We start from the raw sequence: 22,656 nt of genomic DNA, 5'->3' as shown, positions 1-22,656 counted from the left end.
AATCTAGTTGTCACTGATTTGTTTAAAGGGAGATATTGTTAGCATTAATGTTTGGGACAAATGTGGCAATTCACATTTTAGGAATGAACATGGCAAGAGCACAATTCCTACAATCCTACAAACTGTCCCAGGGCTAACAAGTGGCAGAGTAACTCTCACAAGAAGTCAATCCTAAATCCATAAAAACAAACCCAAGGCCACTCCTTCAGTAATTCATGTTCTCTGTCCTATCTACTGGAACCTCCTCACAACTGGCATGATGAGTCCCTAACATCTGGATATTTAACTCCCTTCTGTCTTTTCTCTGAAGACCAATCTCCATCAACCAGTGCCTGAGACCTGAGACTGCTTGTTTCTAATCTGCTTTGGGCAAGTCTTTTTTACCCTTCAGATGCTAGTGATTCTGGATGAAACTGGTGGGCCTTGCTTGGTCAATTATGCTCATGTGAATTCAACTTTCCAAAGGCTACATTGACTAATTGATTAGTATCTATTCCAGCCTCATTGCACCCACACTATAACATGAACTTTACACAAGCAGGGAATTTGGTAGATTTAACTTGCTGTTTAGTCTGTTCTCCCTGCAAGCTTCCCAAGTCTTGCAGTGTTTGACAAAGGATGCTCAATATGCAAACTTGAATTGGGAAAAGGTTGTGTGGGGCAAAAGGAAAGCTGGAGAGGGATTTTCTAAGTGTCCGGGAAAAGGAAACAAAAAAAAAAAAATAAGTGATTACCAGATTACCAACGTTAGTGTTATTAGTGTTATTAGCCAACCGTTAGGAATTCACTGGCATTCAGCAGGCAGTTAGCAGGGGAATCAGGCTGGAGACTAAAGGGTGTCCACTGCTCCAAATCGGGAGGTTCAGAGCCTCGGGTCATAATCTGGGGCTACTTCCCAGGTCCCGACAGGTGCTGAGGACCCCAGTGGGGCTCCTGACCCCCAGCCCCCCACTGCCGCCAACCTTCGCAGAGCACCGGAGCATGCCCAGTGGCAGCGCTGGAGCCACCGAGGGCTTCGCTCGGGCGCGCTCCGCTTCTCCGTGTTTTAGCAGAAGCCTGCGGGGGCGGGCAGGGGTGAGTGAGGGGGCCCGGGGAGCCCGGCAGCCTCGGCCGCGCGTGTCGGGGGCTGGCGAGCGGCGCCGCGCTCTCTCCCGCGTTGCGGTTGCTCGGGAGATGCCGAGGCGCGGCGCCCGGCTGCTCCACCTGGCGCGCTGAGCGCGGCGCGGGGAGTCCCCGGGGGCGGGCGGGGGGCGCGGACTGCAGTAGAATGCCAGCCCGGCTTCTCCCGCACGGCCAGACGACGCTCGAGCGCGGTCAGGTGCGGCTCCCCCGCCGCTCGCCGCGCCACTAACTTGCCACTCGGTCGCGCCCGGGCTCGGAGGCGCCCCTCGCTTTGGGGTGGAGGCGCGCGGGGGGAGCGGGGAGTTGAGGGTCTGCGGACGGCGAAGGAGGGTCTTGAGAGGGGAGCCTGCCGGGCGCCTCTCCTGCTCCCCCCTCCCAGCCGCTCCCCTCCCCCCACCCCGTCGCTGCCGCTTTTCCCTCCGCCAATTCGGAGCGCGCCGGGCGCCTGTGACATGCGATCGCGGCCAAGGGACGGTCCCCTACTCTGAAGTGCCCGCGAGCAAGTGCGCGCCCGCGCGGGCCGCCGGCGATGACAGCCATGAAGCAGGAGCAGCAGCCCCCCTCGGGGGCCAGAGCGAGCCAGGCGCAGCCCGCGGACCAGGTGAGAGTTGGCCGCGGCCGCCAGGCCCTCCCGGGAAGGGAGGCTCCAGCTCCTGCGCCCCCGCCGCTCCTCCCCGGCTCGGCCCCCGCGCCTCCCTGTCCCCACCCTCCTCCGCCCCAGTTCCCGGCTCCCCTCGGCTCCTCCATGGACTCCGCAGGAAGTTGGAGCGTCTGAGTTCGCTCTGGGGCCGGGCGAGAGGATGCGCACCGCGGAGAGCCGCGGGGAAGGGGGCAGAGAGGTAAAGCCTGGGGTGCCCCGGGGAGCCCCGGAGGGCGGATCGCTGAGGGAGCGGTGGTCTGGGTGCAGGAAGGGGGCCTCGTGCCTGCTTAATGCACGTTGGAGGCATCGCTGCGCTCCTGGAGGCGCCCACTTGCCGGGCTGGAGCCCGCGGTGCACGTATCTGAGCGGAGCGCTGTCCAGAGCTCGCCGTGCACGCCAATGACCTCTAGGCCGGCGGAGTTTTCCCTTCCCTTTCTTTTTTTATGAGAAGACCGGGACGGGGAATCTTACTGGGGGAGAGGGTGTAACAAGCGTCTCAGGTCTGCTGAATGGAACGCAGCTTGGGGAACAAAAAGGCATTAATTGTTATGGGGAGCTGAGCAGATACTGGCTTTAGTGATTTTTTGAACCCACATGGGTTGTGTCTGCAGAGATGAGGTGCCCTGTGCTGGCTGAGGGTTATTTCTCTTCCTTTTTCGTCTTTCTGAAGCTGCCACCCCCCCCTTTTTTTTTTAATTTCGGTCTTTAGGATCTGGAGCATAACCATAAGGGGCCTCTCTAGCTCATCTCTGCCCCTGAAATTGGGATGACTTGTGAGTTTGGTGTTGCCTTTTCCCAAAGTTGTATGGTGAGGAGCATGGAGGTGCCTGGGTGAAGAGGAGAGAGGAGGTGACAGACTGGCTGTCGCTTTAACATCAATTAGAGACTCTGAGCCCAGCAGGCTACCCTTAGGTCAGCATGTAACAATGGGACTGGAGGATCTATTGCAGGGTAACCAGTGATGAGTTATTTGCCCCAGTCCAGTGTTGAAGGACCTGGACCCAATTCTGGCAGAGACACTCCCATCGGTAGAAACAGGGTGAAGGGGGTTTAGGTAGCTTGTCCAATCTTGCTATTTTAAGCATCTAGGAGCCTGTGATGGGGAGCTTTTCAAATAGCCCAGAAGTGGTAGTGAGGCACTGGAGGAGATGCCAGCACTTCTGCTATTAATATTCTAGTCTTGGTCATCTCTCTAGCTTGTGGTCTCTCCCATCTTTCCTTCCCTCCCCTTCTCTGCACATGTTTCACACAGGTGGTGGGGATTGCTCAATGCCTTAAAGCTTCCCCTCCATTTACTGGAGTGAATATTGCAGTGTTTACAAAGCAGTTGTTTTCTTAAACCATCCTCTTTGCTCCCAGTCTTCAGTATGGAAATGTTAAAATATGTATGCTATATTATGTGTCCCTTACATTTATATCTCTTTTCCCTTTTTCCCTCCAACACTCAGCACAAATAGCAATTGGATAGCAGATTACAAAAATAATTTCAGGAGAGAAGCATGGATTTAACATCCTCTTTCAGGTTGACAGCTCTTAAATTTCATTAACAAGCCACTGAGCCTCTCTACTGCTCTTGGAATGATGCTACCAATAAGAATGATTAGTCAGGTGAGAGTCCCCACATGAAATCTTTGCTCACAAACCTGTGACACCAGCCGGTTACTCGAGGTGCTGCAAACAGTTCAGTGATGCTGGAGGTGGGGAGGAAGACAAGGAACAGAGCACAAGAAACTGGAATGTATATGTAAATAGTGGATAAACTGTCTATGCGCAGTAAATCCTTTGTCAGGACTAATCTGGTACTTAAAATTCATATGAAGAGATAGATTCAATCTTGAATCTGTTTTTCTTGTTAGCATGCATTTTTTGTTTATGACCACTTCAAATATTCAGGGAGTGGCCATTTGCAGAACTCTTGTTTTAATTGAGTTTTTTAAAGTGCCTTTCTGAGTATTTACATGATTTTAAAATGTCACTGGTATGCGTATTATGCATGAGTTAAAATGAAAGGGATTGATTTTAATGCAAGGGAAAGGAAAGTCAGATTGAAATATACATGGCAGCATCCCATTGAGGGTTTTCCAAGCACTCTCAGAAATAACTATCTTGTATATTCTTTGTTCAAAACTTGGCATATGCAATGATAACTAGATCATCAGGGTAGTTGCTGTGAGTGCTGAAACTATTTGAGGTAAGATTACTAAGTTTTTATTAGTGTTATTAGTCATTATAGTTTAATTTTGAAATTGTCACACAACTCTCATGTGGAATTATACATAGTACCTCCATATATACATGATTGATTGTTCAGGTTTCTGTAATATTTCTGAAAATCACAAATTTAAATAAAAATGTAGCTACATGAAGTCCTACTTAATGGTTAAATGGGGAACATGTTCCAACTAATAACTCACTGTGTATTGATTTTGAGTGATTTAAGCTTTTGAATGTTTCTAGAAAGGTCTTCCATTTTTCACAGTAGAGATTTTTATGAAATCTCAAAGATGCCTTATCCTGAGGCTATCAGATACCTTTTCCACTTGTAGCACAGTAGAAGACCATAGTCTTTCCTCTGGGTGAAATGGTTATGAACCATGTAATTTGGCTATTGTTATGGGTCTTTGGAGAACTTGACCTCCCTGTTTCATCTTATCTGTTACTGTCTGCTGGTACAGGTGCCATGGCCAGAGTTCCCTTCCCTAGGGAGGGAGCAGCAGCAGTAAGAACATCAAGGTCCGCATGCTTTTATTAATATTCTCAATCACTAGACGTATTTTTGCCATCTTAGTCTTTCCTTTCAAGTTGCATTGATTAAATGTTTATGACAGTCATTTTTGCTGTTTCATAACACTTCTAATTCATAAAATGTCTAAAAATAAATGCATTGATATGGGTTATTATAGTCACTCCCACTTAACATGATCAATATCTCACTTTGTTTTGATGGGATCCAAAATCTAGAGTGGCTAATTGTAACTTATTGTTGTTTTTTAAAAAAATCACTTCCTGAAAGCTTGACATGTGCAAAGTACTTCCTTGGTAGTAAGGTAATAAGGTAGTAATTGCTGAATGCCTTTTTCTACTTGAACTTCAAAGTAACTTTTTGAGTTTGGTCCTATTGTTATTCCCATTTTAGAGATGAGAATACACAGATTAAAGCAATTAAGCAGCTTGACCAAGCTTGGCTTCATAAATGATGGAGCTGAGACTGAACTCTTGTCTATGACATTTAAGTTCATAGAAGTCACCTATCCCCTAACTACTGCACAACCACAGTTAAACACATTCCTGTTAGTAGAGTGCAAATCAATTGCTACTAGTGTGTGTGGATATAAATGCACCGACAATGTAAAATGAAGGATGACTTTTTGTAAAATTTTAACTACCAATGTAAATACTTTTTGAAATTTTAAAAGTAACTTAATCTCTCTTTTACTAATTGAAATAATATGAAAAGAACCAGAGAGGCCTTGGTTCTGAATAAGTGCACAAGAACTTGTAAAATCTTTGTGTCATTTTCTCTTGATAATGAGATTTTCAAGGTTTGTTAAAGGAGTGCTTTTTTGGTAGTCAGACCTGGTTTGGAATTTGCCCATGCTTCCACCAGGTGGCACCCTTCTGCTGAATCCAATGGGTGAAAAATATTTCCTTAAATACTTGACTGTCCTCTCAGCTCTAAAAAGTCTAATTGAACAAGACAAAAAACAAAACAAAACAAAACAAAAAAACACACACAAAACAAAACAGACCCTCCCAAACTAAAAAAAGAAAAAAAAAACTAATTTCTGAAATATGATTAAAAAATGTATTTTACAAGCAATTATTTGACTACAAAAACAGCATTAATTATGCATTTTTTCCCCTTTCTAATAGGAAACCAGTCTCTTACAGTTCAGCTTGGTAGCAGAGCCCTTTAAAATAATTCAGGGTTAGAATTGTGATTAAATATGTAATGTGTGAAATGCCTTTTGTAAAATACCTGTAAAAATATTTGTGCTTTTGAACTTCAGGTAATGTTAACCTAAAATGATGCTCCACAGAAATTAGAATTTGGTATTTTTATTTCAACTTTGGTCTAGTAAGCTGGATTATAACTTTCAAATATATGATTAATGAAAACTTAAAAAAATCTTATTCTTCCATTGTTCCCTAACAGGTAGACATGTCACAATTTAGTTTATAAACTATTATTTATAGTGCAGAACCTGAAAAATTGCTTTTGCAAATCATGTTAAAACAGTTAATAGAATTTTCTTTTCAACACTCAATATACACTATATTTAATTGGAAGGAGAATTCTATGTGATTTGTCTATAAAATATCATTTGTGTTCAATATAGTTATATAGAAATCTTTATGATTTGGGAGATTTTACATTTTCTACTCCTTTAATTTCTTATTACATATATATATATATATATACACACCATATATATCTTACACACCATACACATAACATTTGCTGACTTTATAAAATACCTCAAAACATTCCCTCTTAAAACTTCTTATCTGTCTTTACCTATCAGTCTGCCTATCTGTCTTTTAGAGACTGAGCAAACTGAACATGTAAGAACTATTAAATAGATAAAACAAGTTCAAGAACAGTGTTTCATTAAATATTAGTGCTACACTATTTTATGAAGTGTATTATTAAAACATTGAAAACGAAACACTGAAACCAAATTTTTATTTTGAAATAAAGCTATTTCACAATTTGGGTCCTAGAATCTTTTAGAATTATATCATATTTTAAGTTCTTGTAGTTATCAGCATATTTTACATTTATTTACGGTATACGCAGTGCTAAACTGCTATAACTAAGATTGCACTTTTATGCCATCAATCACAATTATTTACTGTTTTCTATGGGTTATGCTCTGGAAACTAGGTTCAAGCTTACCTGTAAGCTTCCCTATCACCACTGTGCTTTCTTGTGCAGGATGACTCCATTTCTCCATTTTATCTGTGAATGGAAGTGACTACAGATCCGTTATACAGTTGTTGTAAAGATTATATACAAACTTTGAATAATACCTGTTTTATACCAAGCACTCATTTAATGCATAATCTGGGAGTGGGAGGCTAGAAAAAGAGGAAAGAAAAGCTCAGATGAACATTGAGCCACCTACAACTGGTATATTATGTATTTTTTTTTTCATGACAGAATATTGTATTGCTCTGTACACATATTCATATGATTACATACACATATATATGTTTTGCACATGCATATAAATACTATGTTAATGGCTTTGGACATCAGGCCTATTTTGGCAGGCAGTTGGATTTCAAAATATCCTTTTACTTCCCTGCTTCCAGTCAATCAAAACCCACTTCTTTATTGCCTTACTCTGTAAGAGGCCAGGCTGAATGTAAACATTTGCTAATGCTCACGAACAGGTGAACTAGCTGCCGAATATGTTGTATTTTGTTTTCAATGTAATACAGTTCATAAGATAATTAGCATGAAGAAAGGGGGATTATAAGAAAGAGAGGTGTTATTTATGTAACTATCACAGGAGGTGACAGAGAATGTGCATAGCAAAAGTCCCCAGGACCCCAGGGAGGGTATACCTACTGTCATTGAAAGGGGCATGATACAGTGAGCATAGTTCAAAAGACACATTTTTCCAGCTATTTCTATGTAATATTTAAATATACACATCATTTTCTTGATGTTACAGCTATTAAAACTATGTCTTCTAATTAAGCTCATGTATTATGGAAAATGTTTAAATGGGGGCATATAATGAGACACCCGTCAGCTAGGAAAGTTTGGTAAAAAATCCAAAAAAGGGTGAATATGTAATGAGGGAAATGTAAACTTCTTCAAAAACATATGTGCCATGTAAAGTTAGAAATATTTCTGCCTGAGCACTGCTACAGCTCAGTGTTGATGATTTCCAGCACACTGTTGTTTATGTTTATATTGACCTGATCCACAAAGATGTTGGCAATAGCCAATCTCTGTTTACTGTTCAGTATCTGGACACCACCCATTCTCTAAGACTTTTAAACTGTATATCCACCAACCGCCTATTTTGTAGACATTCTAATCCACTATTACACATTAACAAGAGGGATGCTTGTCATTCCCAGGACAGCAGAGAAGAATGGGAAGTTAAGTTTCCTGGGGAGAAATGGATACTTAGGAGAAATCTTATCTTGTATATCCATTTTTGTTAAGTAGTCCTGAATCCTAGGGATTTCAGTCATATCTAACTAATGGTAAATGTAACATACACTACCAGGCTAAGTAGACACAACTTGCTCTTATTCAAAACTGTTAAAATAAATGTTTATATTGAACTGATCTGTCCAATAATTGATGTAAATAACACTATAATGTCTTCTGTATATTAAAAGTGATCTTCATTTTCTTTTCAAGTTTGCATGGTGTAGTTTATTTGGAAATTATTAAAACATTAGTATGTTTTAAAAAACCACCTTTCAAATATTCTAGAATAGCTTTAGAATTTTGAAATGATTTTCAGATACAAGTATATTTTGGGCAGAGAAAAATGAAACTAGAATTAAAAACAGAACTAAACAGATTTCAGATTGAATACTTCTAGTATTTACTAAACAATCCAGGCCAAACTTTTAAACCTTCCTAAAGCCATTCCTTCATCTTTAAAGAGAGAGGCTGGTGAGAATATTGCAAGGGTTGGAGACTGTGTGAATGGGCTTATATAACATCTGGCCAAAGATAGAACTTAGTATTTTAATTTTTATTGCTGCTATACTTCTAGGTCATCTGAGAATATTATTTTATTCTTTGCAGTAGTAATTTGCATTTACATTAATGAAAATTCTGAATGTATGTGTGTGTTACCAAATCTACATACCACACACATATGTATGCATATACAAGTAAATGTATAGGTGTCTATGTACTTACATACTCTAAAATAGCTACGTGTGTATATATTTGTATGCATGTATGTATATATTTAAATATAGTGATGTGCATATCTATATATTTAAATATAGTGATACAATGGCTCTTTTTATCATTTGATTATAATAGAACATTATTAAAAATCAATTTATAACAATTTGTCTGATTTATACTATTTTTAGTTACTAACCTAACTGATTTCCCATAAGATTTAGGATCTTCTTTGAAGTATTCATGATTTAATATTATCTTTCAGAAGTTTGGTTTTCAGAAATGATTGAGAAATTCTTTGCATCTGGGAGCTGATGATATGTTGAGATGATATTTAGGAAAAGCAAGTTGAGTTCATAATCAAAACTGACTCTACATCTGGGACAGTCAAGTCAAACTGTATATTTTCCAGCCATGCTGCATATCGACTTTAATATTATTGTGATTTGTCATACTTATTGATTTTCTCAGGTCAATGCAAAAAATCCTATGTATCCAGATTACAAGATCATAAATGAAGATGAGTGAAGGAAAAAGTGATTTTTATTATCGTTAACCCTCCCCATCTGTGAAGTGTAAATGAAGACTCAGTTTCTTATTTCATCTGAAAGTCTCTGCTCTGAAATATAAATGTGACAAATCTGAATTATGTAATTAAGAAATTGAATGGCAGGCTCTCCTATGATATATTTTCAAATAATAGACCAGAGAGACCACTTGAGTTTGCATTTACAATGCTTGTACAGGGCAGAAGTAGGCCTTTTCTGTTATTATTGGTACATGTATTTACTTTTTTTAAAAAAAAGATTTATTTATACAAGAACTGGGGTACAGGCCAGATGTGTGGGAGGGTGAGAGGATTCACCAGAGACAGAGCGGGGAACAGAACAGGCAGACGGACCGAAACACGCAGCTGAGGGGAGCAGCAGGCGAGACAGGAAAGGTCTGCTTGCTATGTGGGTATCTCCACGGACTGTGGGGATCGAACCGGCACCGCAGAGGCTGCGGACAGCTTTACAGCACTGCGCTCAACTGCCTGCGCCACCAGGGGGGCCCAGTACATGTATTTACTTTTAGCAAAAAGAATCTCAATAAGTAAAAACTCTGATACTCATATTCCCATTAATCTCATCTTACCTCCATGTAAGGCTTTAATATAAGATAATGAAACCAAGGCATGCCGTTTTTTTTTTTATTCCACATTTTTAGACAAGTGTATATATAAAGCAAGATTTTAATGTTTTGCTATCTTGATAATGATTTTTTTCTATTATACATAGAATCAAAGATTAGGAATCAAGACACTTTTTGAATAGAGCTCAAAAATATATCTTATTGAGCAAAAAATATGAAATTTATGAAGAATTTCTCAAATGTGGAAACAAGTTATTTGAATAGGTTAGTATATTACATTTCTCAGAATCTATGAATTTATGGGCAGGATTTCCATCTATTCATTAATTTTTAGGACTATTAAGGCAAAGTACAGTACATTTCACTTGTTTATTTTATTTTATTAATTTTTTTAAGGTTTCTTAAACATTCCATTGCTTTTTTTTTTTTTAGATTTATTTATTTATTTATTTATACAAGCACTGGGTATAATCAGATGCGCAGGGGAGTGAGAGAATTCACCAGAGCCAGAGCGGGGAGCAGAGCAGGCAGAAGGACCGAAGTACACTGCTGAGGGGAGCAGCGGGCAAGACAGGAGAGGTCTGCCTCGCCATGTGGGATTCTCCCAGGCCAGCGGGGATCGAGCCCTCGCTGCAGAGGCTGCAGACAGCTTCACAGTGCACGCTCAACTGCCTGCACCACCAGGGAGACCCCTATACTTTACTTCTCGACAGCCGGAGTGGTAGTGATTAGCGTGTGTGTATTGAACCTAGAGTTGAAATGAAAGTGACCAACCCTCATTTCACATTTATGGAGATTTCTTAGAAGTGCTCTAAACTGAGGTTTACCTAACATTAGTGCTCCAGTGACATTAGTGCCACAGTGACGTGGTTTCTTCTCCTTCTACTACTCCTTAAATAATGTCTATCTGCTCAGAGTCAGCCTCTTATTATTGGATGGTACTTTTGATTCCTTTGTCTCTCTTTGCATCTGTGTCATCTCTTAATTCAAATCCAATTCTTTCAACCTGTGCATTGTTTAATATTCCTCTCTGTTCGAGGTTTATTCCCTGATATCTAGACTATGATGTCCACAGAAGCCGTGCTTTTCCAGATTCTTCCTTCCAAAGGTGACAAATTATAAACAATGATGGCATTTTGAGAAATGCTATATAATTATTGAGTCTAATTATTCTAATTATTGACTCTAGTGCCTTTGTTTTTAAATCAGGAAACAGCCAATAAAAAGATGAAGTGACTTGTCAAGCCATATCGTTGGTTAGAATTAGAAACAACTTGATTCTGGGTGTCTTATGAGCAGTTTCTGTGTCTTGTGTTGACAGATTCAGCTGTTGCTCTGAGATCTTTAATGGTGTCTCAGTGGCACATCTGCCTTCTTTAGCATTTGACATCATAGTAGTCTTTTGAAAAAAAAAATGTTCTTAAAAGCTTTGAATCTATAGGCAAAACTCATTTGACATTTCTTGTTTTTTTCTTTGTGATGAATTACTTCCAGGCTGTGGTCCCTAGATTTTTGGCCCCTGGCCATAGACTTCACAGACCCACATATGCATTTTCTATAATTTGTCAGTGCAAGGAGTCACCCCAGAGCCATAAATTCATTCTGAAAGTGAAATGTGAGAATCAGTGTTCCAAGGAGATGATAGTACTTCCCCCTTACATGCAGACACTAGTATTTTTAAACCTATTCTCTTCCCCTCAGTGTGAATGAGCACCCATCTATACTCAGTATTTAAAATTTCAGTTCAATAGTGGATGGGCTTGTGATTGGATGCTTCCCTCTTTAAGGAACGAGGGATACCCTTAAGACTACTGGAAATCATATGGTGAATTTTAGAACTTTCCTTGGGGAGTTTATACAAGAAGTAGGCTTCTGATACACTGGCTATCTTGGAAGTTTCCAGAACCATGAGTATGAACTTCTGGTACCAAACCTGACAAACTTTCATATTTTAGATAAATAAGCAAAGATTTTTAGACACCCAGAACCAATTTTATTAGAAAAAACTAAGGAATTCTATTAATTTAACCTCAGTTTTGATTCACTTCGAGCAAGTTACTCAGTCATGCTCTGAATATGGTAACACTGGAATGATATGTTGCTTAGTTTGTGGAGTTGTTAGAGGATTAGAGATATATTTATTATCTAGGGGGTGCTGAGAAATAATGGTGCTTTTTTTTATTATTAATTTGTACCAAAAAGAGGCAATGTCACGGGAATCTAAACTACCCTGGATATTAATGTTCCCAGTTGATGGGAATATCTGTTTTAAAGCCCCTTTCTCTTGTTATTTTGACCAAACTTTATTTTTTTATTTTTGGAGTTGTAACTTTTTTATATATATTTTATTTTATATAATTCTTACATCCTTTTTCATTTTTGCACAATGTATGCATATTCATTTTGGTTGTATTCCCCGTACAATACACACCCCCCTTATTTTGGCCCTAATCCCTCCTATTGTTCACCCCTCCCTTCCGTTAGTATGTCTCTGGTTTATGGTTGCTTGTTGATTTTGATTTTTTCTTTTTTATAATTAGTCTTTTTCCTGGTCCCTTATTTAGGTTTTCTAAATTCCTGCTATGAGTGAGATCATCCAATATTTTTCTTTTTCTTTCTGGCTTACTTTGCTGAGTATGATCCCTTCCAGCTCCATCCATGTTGCTGCAAATTGCATGAGTTTATCTTTTTTGATCACTGAGTAATAATCCATTGTGTATATGTACCACATCTTCTTGATCCAGTCATCTATTTTTGGGCATTTGGGTTGTTTCCATAGCTTAGCTGTTGTAAATAGTTCTGCTATAAACATAGGGGTGCAGGTGCCCTTTTAAATTAATGTTTCTGTGTCCTTTGGGTAAATATGCAGGAGTGGCTTGCTGTATCATATTTGACCAAATTTTAGAGCACTTTTAATACTACCCTCCTATTTTGTTAATAGGGAGGTTATATGGAATCATCTTGGTTCCAAAACAATCATGGATTAGGGGCTGGTCAATAAAGTACATGGGATCCATTTTCATATTCCTTATAAATGCAGGAAAATCATCAAAGTTTACAGTTTGAAGGTGGATAACTGAATATGCATTTGCTTTCCTGATTTCTTTTTATTTCCCCATCCCATGGCTAAATTCCATCTCATGCCCATAATATATTCTGCATTTGGAGTGCTGCTTCATTCCTACTCAGAGCTATAGTCCTTGAGCTGTAACCGTGAATCCAGAAAAACTAATATAGACTCACAGATGGTGCAAATATTTGAAAATAGGTAAATACAATCTAGGATTAGCTGCTTGGGCTCAGAAATGTCAGCTTCACATTGCTTATTGGTCACACAAAGCGATTTTAGTTAAGGAAAAACCCAGGATAGAAGCATCATGATGTAAAATTGCTGGTTTAGAGCTATGCAACATAACAAGCTCCTAATTGTTATATAAACCCCCAAATGAGTCACTCTGTAATGGGAAAATGGTGTTTCAGAGAGGGTCACAAAGTATCAAGAGGTTATACAGTGGATAAAAATATTAAACCGATACCATAATGTGGAGCTGTTCTACATTACCATCTGCAGCCTTCCATTTAAAGCCAATTTTTAAGGAGAAAATATCCATTCTTATGTATGGATATGTTGTAGGTAGGCAGATATTAAATGACCTGAGCATGGGTGTAACAGTCGAATTGTCAGTATAAAATCTGTGAGTGATGATTATTAGTAAAATATGCTGTGTGTCCCTGCTTTTCCTTTAAGATTTTTTAAGCAATAGAATTTAATTTTCTTTCAGTTTGTACTTTCAGAGATGTGATTCTTTTATTAAGATCTTGAAACTAACCATAGTTGATTAAGTCACCTGGTTTACTTATAAGACAACTGAAGATGATACAGGTTTTTATTTTTATTTTTTTCAGTTTTATGAACTGATGAAGTTGGTAGATTAGAACTGGAGCTTCTAGGTTAGGGGTTGGCAGAAAAAGTCTCAGACAATTATCAGGATCATAGAAATAATTTTTGGTTGTCTGTGTTGATAACAGAAGAAGAAAAAGTGGATGAGAACTAAAATGAAAACCTACCAGCAGGTTTAGAAGGCTTATTTTTTCCCCCTAGAAATTGGGCTTAGTAGGTTTTGATATATTATTTATATATCCTATGTGGAATCATCAAGGAATTGGTGGTCCTATATACAATGGTTGAGTGAGACCTACATTTTCTTTTCTTTTCTTGAAGCCTACATTTTCTGCAGAAATAGGAGAACCTGCAACAGATCATATGAATGTCTTGTCAGATAGCATTGATCTATCAAAGCATATGTTTATAAGTTAAAATCTTGGCTCTAATATTGTGAATGCATGTCAAGGATTTAAAAATTTATTAATAAAGGAACGCATCATGATAGTAAAGTTCATTCAAAGAGCCTTTGAGAAAGAATGATTTATGTAGTCAGGAAAGAAATGACATCCAACATCTGAAAAATTAGATACAAGACTTTTAATATCTGACAGAGCACTTAAACCATAATCTGTATGGTTATCTTTTATAGCAGATAGAAATCTTTTACAACTTATCTATTGTCTACAATTAACATCTAACTTCGCAAACTTTGAATCTGTGTCAATAGTAAATGGTAAAACTAAGAGAAGTTTGTGGTCCTAAAATTATATAGTCATTGTGTGGTCAGTGCCCCAGTGTGACATTGGAGACATGGACACGAATTCACATTTAAGTCTAATTTCCAAGTTCTCAGAAATTTTCTTCCCATTTCCAACCTCACGAAAGTGCTGCAATCTGGACTACACTTGATGTCACAGCCAACTTCTTAAGCAGTTTTATCAAAGCTTTCTGCAAGCCCCGTGGAGCTTCGAGTGTCAGATCTGATTCATCAGCCGTGAGGTCCTGGAATGAGGCCAGTCAGCCAACACTGCTTGTCGGTTCATTCCAACAAATTGGTGCAGGTGTTCGTGAAGGATAGAATAGAACAGTTTGGTAATTTCAGAAAGCTCTTTGTGGGGAAGGTAAAGTAGAATAATTACACACAAGATGGTGAAAAGTCATTCTTCAGCAGTTAGCAAAATAAGGTTCAGATTAAGTTGCCTGTTGGTAGATGTAGAGATGGCTGCTTTCAGTACTGCCCTTAGTGAGGGCTAATTACCTGCACAGTCTGATTTAGTATGTATGGTAAATTTTCCTTCCCTTTTCTGTCATTTTTCTTATCCTACAGACAAGTAGTAGATCAGCTCATATTTGTGTGGAATTCTACCATGGCTTCCTTTAACTTAAGGCAGAGCAGGGGTGTAAACAGTTTATGTCTAACTTGCATTTATTCTTTCTCCATGATTGCTAGGTGGGTCTTGTCCTGAGAACTGATGTTTTGGGGCCAGAGAAAATAAGAACCTTCTCTGAATTGCCCCTCAGTTCTCTTCTCTGTATTATAGAGAAAAGGTAAATTTAGATACATACTTGTATACTGTGTACAAAGGAATTTGATGAATAATTTGGGTTTAAATAATTTTACTGGGTTATTGAAACTTATTTTCCTGAGAAATCTTTTGCCATGTACAGAAAACTATGCCACAGAATATTAAGAAAATTCCCTAAGCCAGCACTGTCCAGCGGTACCTTATATTCTGGAATTGTGAAAAGGTCTTCATTCTGCTTTCCAGTGTGCGGTCTACATGTGGTGACTGAACGCTTGAGTAATGGCTATTGTCAGGGAGGAACTGAGTTTTAAATTTTATTTAATTTAAACTTAAATAATCATATATGACTAGTAATTACTATATTACACAGTTTGATACGTTTGTTTTCAAAGAAAATTCAATTGAGGATTTGCTATAAAACTGATTTTATTTTATTTTTAAAGATTTATTTATACAAGCACTGGGTACAGTCAGAAGCACGGGAGAGTGAGAGAATTCACCAGAGCCAGAGCGGGGAACAGAACAGGCAGAGTGACGCTGCTGAGGGGAGCAGCAGGGGCAGCAGGAGAGGTCTGCGAGCCATGTGGGACCCTCGCCGGTGGCCGGGGATCGAATCGGTGCTGCAGAGGCTGCAGGCAGCTTTGCAGCCCAGCGCTCAACTGCTGCGCCACCAGGGGAGGCCCTATAAAACTGATTTTAAACAAGTGAAACTTGAGTGGAATCTAAGATTCTGTATTTCTAATTTGTGCCCAGGTGATGCCCATCTGTAGATCATACGCCACATAAGTTTTTATTTCTTAGAAACAAGGATTCTTGAATTCTAATTTATGGTTTTGCCTGGAATGACACTCAGGTCAGTAGCAAATTTATGAAGTATAACTTTACATTTATAAAAGGCAAATATTTTAGTTTTAAATCATTGGCATTTTATTATCATAGACAGTAACTAAAATTCTTAGTGTGTACTGAAAACGTATTTATATGTATACCATGTAGTCATCAAGTGCCTATATCTCAGAAATCCTTCCTGTAACTTTATACTACACTTGATCTTAGCCAAAAGGCCGAGAAGTGATCTTCCTGTCACTTTATATAAGAAGTAGTACCGTAATTTCAGTTTTACAAATAAGAAGCTAAGGTTTGCAGAAGTTAAGAGATTCCCCAGGTAGCACAGGTAGTAAGTGGAGAACTATATTTTGGTTTCATAAAATCATATATATAACATCACTTACGAAATTGAGGTCAGCGATTTTGCTACACATGGTTGATCAATAAATCATATCGGATTCTCTTTGACAGATAATAGTGCTAAAAGAATTACTGGTAATTGCAGTAATAATCTTTTGAGATTTGTGTGAGTTTTGTTATATTCCTTTCAAAGACAGGGAAACTGAGGGACAGAGAGGTGAAGTGATGTGTCTAGGGTCACCAGTGTTTTGAGCCCTGGTTCTCTGCCTCTGGAATTCATTCTCTTGTCTTTTCTAGTAGATAATTTCTGTTGTTGTGTGAGTCCCAATTGTGTGTCAGACAGTGTGCTAAGAATTTGTCTTGTCTTCCTATGTGTTTTTGTCTTCTGTATGTTCAATAGGGCCACAAAGAAATCTTACTTAGAAAACTTTAATTGTTTATACTTTCATCTTTATCCTGATTATTATAAAATAGAAAAATGACTCTCCCTTGTCTAAAAAGCATACTTCAGTTTGTGTAATCTTAAAGCCTACTTTTAAATTATGCACATTTTATTTCAGTCTCTTTAAATGTTAAGTATCTTATGTCTATTTTTTTTTTAAGTGAATAAGCATTGAGATCTGTAGGATTCATTTATTGTGTGTATGTGTAAGAGGTGTGTGTGGTAATGGTGTGTGTAAAAACTTCATGATTTATAAAGGCTTAAAATTGGCTTCCTTGTCTCACAAAAATCTTGAGCAACAAATTGGCTTCCTCATTTTAATGAATGAAAAGGTAAATAGCTTGGCCCTGGATATTCAGTAATTTAAGTGTCAAGTCTAAGTCTTAGTTTTTAGAAGTCTCTCATTCTGTTTTGTTCAATGACCAATGTTAACAGAGTCTATTTTTCTACTTCCTGATTTTAAACAAAGCACACTCTCTACTTCATTAATTCTTGAATGACATTCACATATTTCAAACATATAAAATCATACAAATATAATGCAATGGAATGTATCCCTCTTACAGTTGTCTTTTAGCTACTCAACTGCTCATTCTAGCATCTCTTAATAACCATTATTATTATTTTCATTCCAGAGAAATTTTTGAATAGACAAGCTAAACTATACTTTTTCTCCACCTCCCTTTTATATAAATTTTATAAAATTTTATTTTAAAGTACATAGTATTTTTGCTTTTTAGGAAAATTTGGACATTATCAAAATAGATGATGTACAGTTGACTTCTTCAATAAATCTTGCTCCTATTGTTATAATGAATTAGATCTCTGTGTCTCATAAATTGATCACCAGTCCTGGTGCCTGTGTGTGCTCATGCACTTGTGTGCAGATGGAACATGGGTCCCATTGTTTAAGCATGTGTCTGTCACTATACTCCTGAGATGTTGCCCAGTAAGCACATAAGAGAATGGATTCTAGGGCTCCCCTGGTGACGCAAGGGGTTAAGATGCAACCTATGAAGCTATCCGCAGACACTGCAGCACAAGTTCAATCCCAGGCTAGGGAGCTGCCCACATGGCGCAGCACACCTCTCCTGACTTGCCCGCCATTCCCCTCAGCAGTGTATTTCAGTCAGTCTGCCTGTTCTGTTCCCCACTCTTTCTCTGGTGAATCCTATCACCACCCCCTGCATCTCTGGCCTGTAGCCCAGTTCTTGTATGCATAAATAAATAAATATTAAAAAATAAATAAAAAGGGAATGACAATACTAACTTGTACAGAGTTCTTATAAAGATTATTACATTAACCCCCAGTCTAACTATTTACCACTATTATCTGCAGAAGATAATCAAATATGATTTATTGATCAGCCACACACAGCAAGTGATATTATATCATTTAAATAATTTAATGAATCACTTAACCTCAGTTTAATAATGGAAAGAAATAAATGGTTATTATGTATATATGATTGTATATGACCAAAAAGATATTTTATTTACTAACTGTGATATCTTGGGAATTTCTTTTTTTTTTTTTTTTTAATATTAAATTTTATTTTTATATTCCCCCATACAATTGCAAACGCCCCATTCTGACCCCAATCCTTCCCCTCCCGCCCCCCCCCCCCCAAAAAGTGTCTCTGGTTCATAGTTTTTTGTTGATTTTGATTTTCACTTTCTTATATTCATTTTCCTGGTCCCTTATTTAAGTTTTCTAGATTCCTGCTATGAGTGAGACCATCCGGTATTTTTCTTTTTCTTTTTGGCTTATTTCGCTGAGCATGATCCCTTCCAGCGCCATCCATGTTGCTGCAAATTGCATGTGTTTATCTTTTTTGAATGCTGAGTAATATTCCATGGTATATATGTACCACATCTTCTTGATCCAGTCATCTATTTTTGGGCATTTGGGTTGTTTCCAAAGCTTAGCTATTGTAAACAGTGCTGCTATAAACATAGGAGTGCAGGTGCTCTTTGGAATTGATGTTTCTGTGTCCTTTGGGTAAATACCTAGGAGTGGAATTGCTGGATCATATGGAAGCTCTATGTTTAGTAGGTCCAGAAATCTCCACACAGCTCTCCATAGTGGTTGGACCAGTTTGCACTCCCACCAACAGTGCACAAGAGTTCCTTTTTCTCCACATCCTCGCCAACATTTGTTGTTGCTAGTTTTTTTAATATGTGCCATTCTCACTGGTGTGAGATGGTATCTCATGGTAGTTTTGATTTGCATTTCCCTGATTACAAGTGATGTTGAACATTTTTTCATATGTCTGTTGGCCATTTGCATTTCCTCTTTGGAGAAGTTTCTTTTTAGCTCTTCTGCCCATTTTTTGACTGGATTATTTTCTTTGTTGTTGCTGAGTCTCATCAGCTCTTTGCAGATTTTTGTGATCAGTCCTTTATCATTAGTGTTGGGTGCAAAAATGTTCTCCCAGTTGGTGGGGTTTCTCTTTGTTTTTGTTATTGTCTCTTTTGCTGTGCAGAAGCTCTTTAATTTGATGTAGTCCCAGCTGTTTATCTTTCTCTTCACTATCACTGCTTTGGGTGATGTGTCTGTAAAGATGTCTTTGATGTGCAAATCCCGTAGTGTTTCGCCTATATTTCCTTCTATGTATTTTATGGTTTCAGGTCTTATGTCTAGTTCTTTAATCCATTTTGAGTTGATTTTTGTGTATGGTGTGAGGTAGTGGTCAAGCTTCATTCTTTTGCATGTAGCGACCCAGTTTTCCCAGCACCATTTATTGAACAAACTTTCTTTGCTCCAATGCATAGTCTTTGCTCCTTTGTCAAAGATTAGTTGACCATAAATCTGTGGGTTTATTTCTGGATTTTCTATTCGATTCCATTGGTCTGTATGTCTGTTCTTGTTCCAATACCATGCAGTTTTGATGATTATGGCTTTGTAGTATAGTTTGAAGTCTGGGAGTGTGATGCCTCCATTTCCTTCTTTTTTTTTCAGTAGAGCTTTGGCTATTCGGGGTTTTTGGTGATTCCATATGAATTTCATCAATAATTGTTCTATTTCTTTGAAGAATGCCATTGAGATTTTGATTGGAATAGCATTGAATCTGTATATTGCTTTTGGTAGGATGGCCATTTTAATAATGTTTATTCTTCCAATCCATGAGCAGGGGATGTCTTTCCATTTCTTTGTGTCTTCTTCTATTTCTTTTAACAGTGTTTTATAGTTTTCTTTGTATAGGTCCTTTACCTCTTTTGTTAGATTTATTCCCAAATATTTGATTTTTTTTGTTTCGATAATAAAAGGGGTGGTTTTTTTGATTTCTTCTTCTTCAGATTTATTGTTTGTGTATAGGAAGGCTACTGACTTTTGCGTGTTGATTTTGTATCCTGCCACTTTACTGAATTGATTGATGAGTTGAATTAGTTTTTCTGTGGAGATTTTGGGGTTCTCTATGTATATTATCATATCATCTGCAAATAGTGATAGTTTGACTTCTTCTTTTCCTATTTGGATTCCTTGGATGTCTTTCTCTTGTCTTATTGCTCTGGCTAGGACTTCCAGTATTATATTGAAAAGCAGTGGTGAGAGTGGACATCCTTGTCTTGTTCCAGATCTTAATGGAATTGCTTTCAGCTTTTCACCATTGAGAATGATACTGGCTGTTGGCTTGTCATAGATGGCCTTTATGATGTTGAGGTATGTTCCTTGTATCCCAAGAATTTCAAGGGCTTTTATCATGAATGGGTGTTGCACTTTGTCGAAAGCTTTCTCAGCATCTATTGATATTATCATATGGTTTTTATATTTCTTTTTGTTGATGTGTTGGATAACGTTGATTGATTTTCGGATGTTAAACCATCCTTGTGCCCCTGGAATGAATCCAACTTGGTCGTGGTGAATTATCTTATGGATACATTGTTGGATTCTGATAGCTAAAATTTTATTGAGGATTTTTGCATCAGTGTTCATTAGGGAGATTGGCCTATAGTTTTCCTTTTTTGTGTTGTCCTTATTCGGTTTTGGTATTAGTGTAATATTGGCTTCATAGAACGTGTTTGGTATTGTCCCTCCTTCTCAATTTTTTGGAAGAGTTTGTGAAGGATAGGCACTAATTCGTCTCTGAATGTTTGGTAGAATTCATTTGTAAATCCATCAGGTCCTGGGCTTTTGTTTTTGGGGAGGTTTTTAATTACCATTTCAATTTCGCTGCTTGTAATTAGTCTGTTTAGGTGTTCTATTTCTTCTTTATCTAGCTTTGGGTGATTGTAGAGTTGTAGGAATTTGTCCATCTCCTCTAGATTGTTGAACTTGTTTCCATATAACTGTTCATAGTAGTTACTGATTATTCTTTTGATTTCTGCTGTGTCCGTTGTGATTTCTCCTCTTTCATTTATGATTCTGTGTATTTGTGCTTTCTCCCTTTTTTCCTTTGTGAGCCTGGCTAGGGGTTTGTCTATTTTATTTATTTTTTCAAAGAACCAGCTCTTGGTTTCATTGATCTTTTGGATTGTTTTTTTAGTTTCAATTTCATTTATTTCTGCTTTGGTTTTTATTATTTCTTTTCTTCTACTGGTTCTGGGGTTTTTTTGTTGTTCTTTTTCTAGATCTTTGAGCTTCGAGATTAGGTTGTTTCTTTGAGTTCTTTCTTGTTTTTTGATGTGAGCTTCTATTGCTATATATTTTCCTCTTATTACTGCTTTTGCTGCATCCCATACATTTAGGATATTGGTGTCCTCCTTGTCATTCAATTCAAAGAATTTTTTAATTTCTTCTTTGATCTCCTCGTTAGTCCAGTGGTCTTCCAGTAGTGTGGATTTTAATCTCCATGAGGTAGGATAGTTCCTTGCCTTCTTTTTATGATTTATTTCTAGTTTGATGCCTTCGTGGTCAGAAAAGATGGTTGGTATGATTTCAATCTTGGTGTATCTGTTGATGTTTGTCTTGTGCCCCAGTATGTGATCGATCCTGGAGAATGATCCGTGTGCGCTTGAGAAAAATGTGTACTCCGTTTTTTTTGGGTTTAGTGTTCTATAGATGTCTGTTAAGCCCAAATGCTCTAGGTCCTTATTTAGAGCTTTAGTTTCTTTACTTATTTTTTGTCTTGTTGATCTATCCATTGTTGATAGTGGTGTGTTGAAGTCTCCCACTACATATGTGTTTTCTCTGATGTCTGTTTTCAGAGAGGACAACAGTTGTCTGATATATTTTGGTGCTCTTTCGTTTGGTGAGTATATGTTAATGAGTGTTATTTCTTCTTGAAGTATTGTCCCCTTAATCATAATGTAGTGACCATTGGGGTCTCTTTTTATTTTTTTGAGTTTGAAGTCTGTTTTATCTGATATAAGTATAGCTGTTCCTGCTTTCTTTTTTGGCCCATTTGCTTGTAGGATTGTTTTCCATGCTTTGACTTTGAGCCTATTTTTATCTTTTGTAGCTAAATGTGTTTCCTGGAGACAGCAAAAGGTTGGGTTTTGTTTCTTAATCCAGGCTGCAACTCTGTGTCTTTTTATTGAAGAGTTTAGTCCATTTACATTTAGAGTTAATATTGATATGTTAGCATCTGTATTTGCCATTATGTTTGTCTTTCCTTTGATTTTATTTATTTATTCTTTTAATAACTTTTTTTTTTTTTTTGGTCTTCTTTCGTTGTTATTCGTCCCTCTGAGGTTCTGGCTTTAGGATTCCTTGTAGTATTTTTTGGAGTGGGGGTTTAGTCGCAATGAAATTCCGGAGTTTCTCTTTGTCTGGGAAGGTCCATATTCTTTCTTCATGGAGGAAAGAGAGCTTTGCGGGATAGAGTATTCTTGGTTGGCATCTGTTTTCTTGGAGTCTGTTGACTATGTCCCTCCACTCTCTCC

The 22,656-nt window shown here is 38.1% G+C and overlaps 1 protein-coding gene across 4 annotated transcripts in view; it reads left to right on the top strand.

The window, feature by feature from the left end:
• Positions 1 to 22,656, top strand: part of DPP10 (dipeptidyl peptidase like 10) — a 611,591-nt gene that overhangs the window by 53,660 nt on the left and 535,275 nt on the right. Inside the window, exon 1 of one of the 4 annotated variants that reach the window (XM_054699638.1) lies at positions 1,631 to 1,723. The exons of 2 other annotated variants lie outside the window; for them this stretch is intronic. In XM_054699638.1, coding sequence (XP_054555613.1) covers positions 1,652 to 1,723 — 72 coding nt within the window. In that variant the 5' untranslated portion in view covers positions 1,631 to 1,651. Of the gene's footprint in view, positions 1 to 1,630; positions 1,724 to 1,804; positions 1,962 to 22,656 lie in introns of those variants that run through there. One more of the 4 variants, XM_054699640.1, reaches the window with a different exon arrangement.

Source organism: Talpa occidentalis, unplaced genomic scaffold, assembly GCF_014898055.3.
Source record: "Talpa occidentalis isolate TD23 unplaced genomic scaffold, MPIMG_talOcc4v2.1 talOcc4.3, whole genome shotgun sequence".
NCBI lineage: Eukaryota > Metazoa > Chordata > Mammalia > Eulipotyphla > Talpidae > Talpa > Talpa occidentalis.
This window is presented reverse-complemented; position numbering and strand designations above follow the sequence as displayed.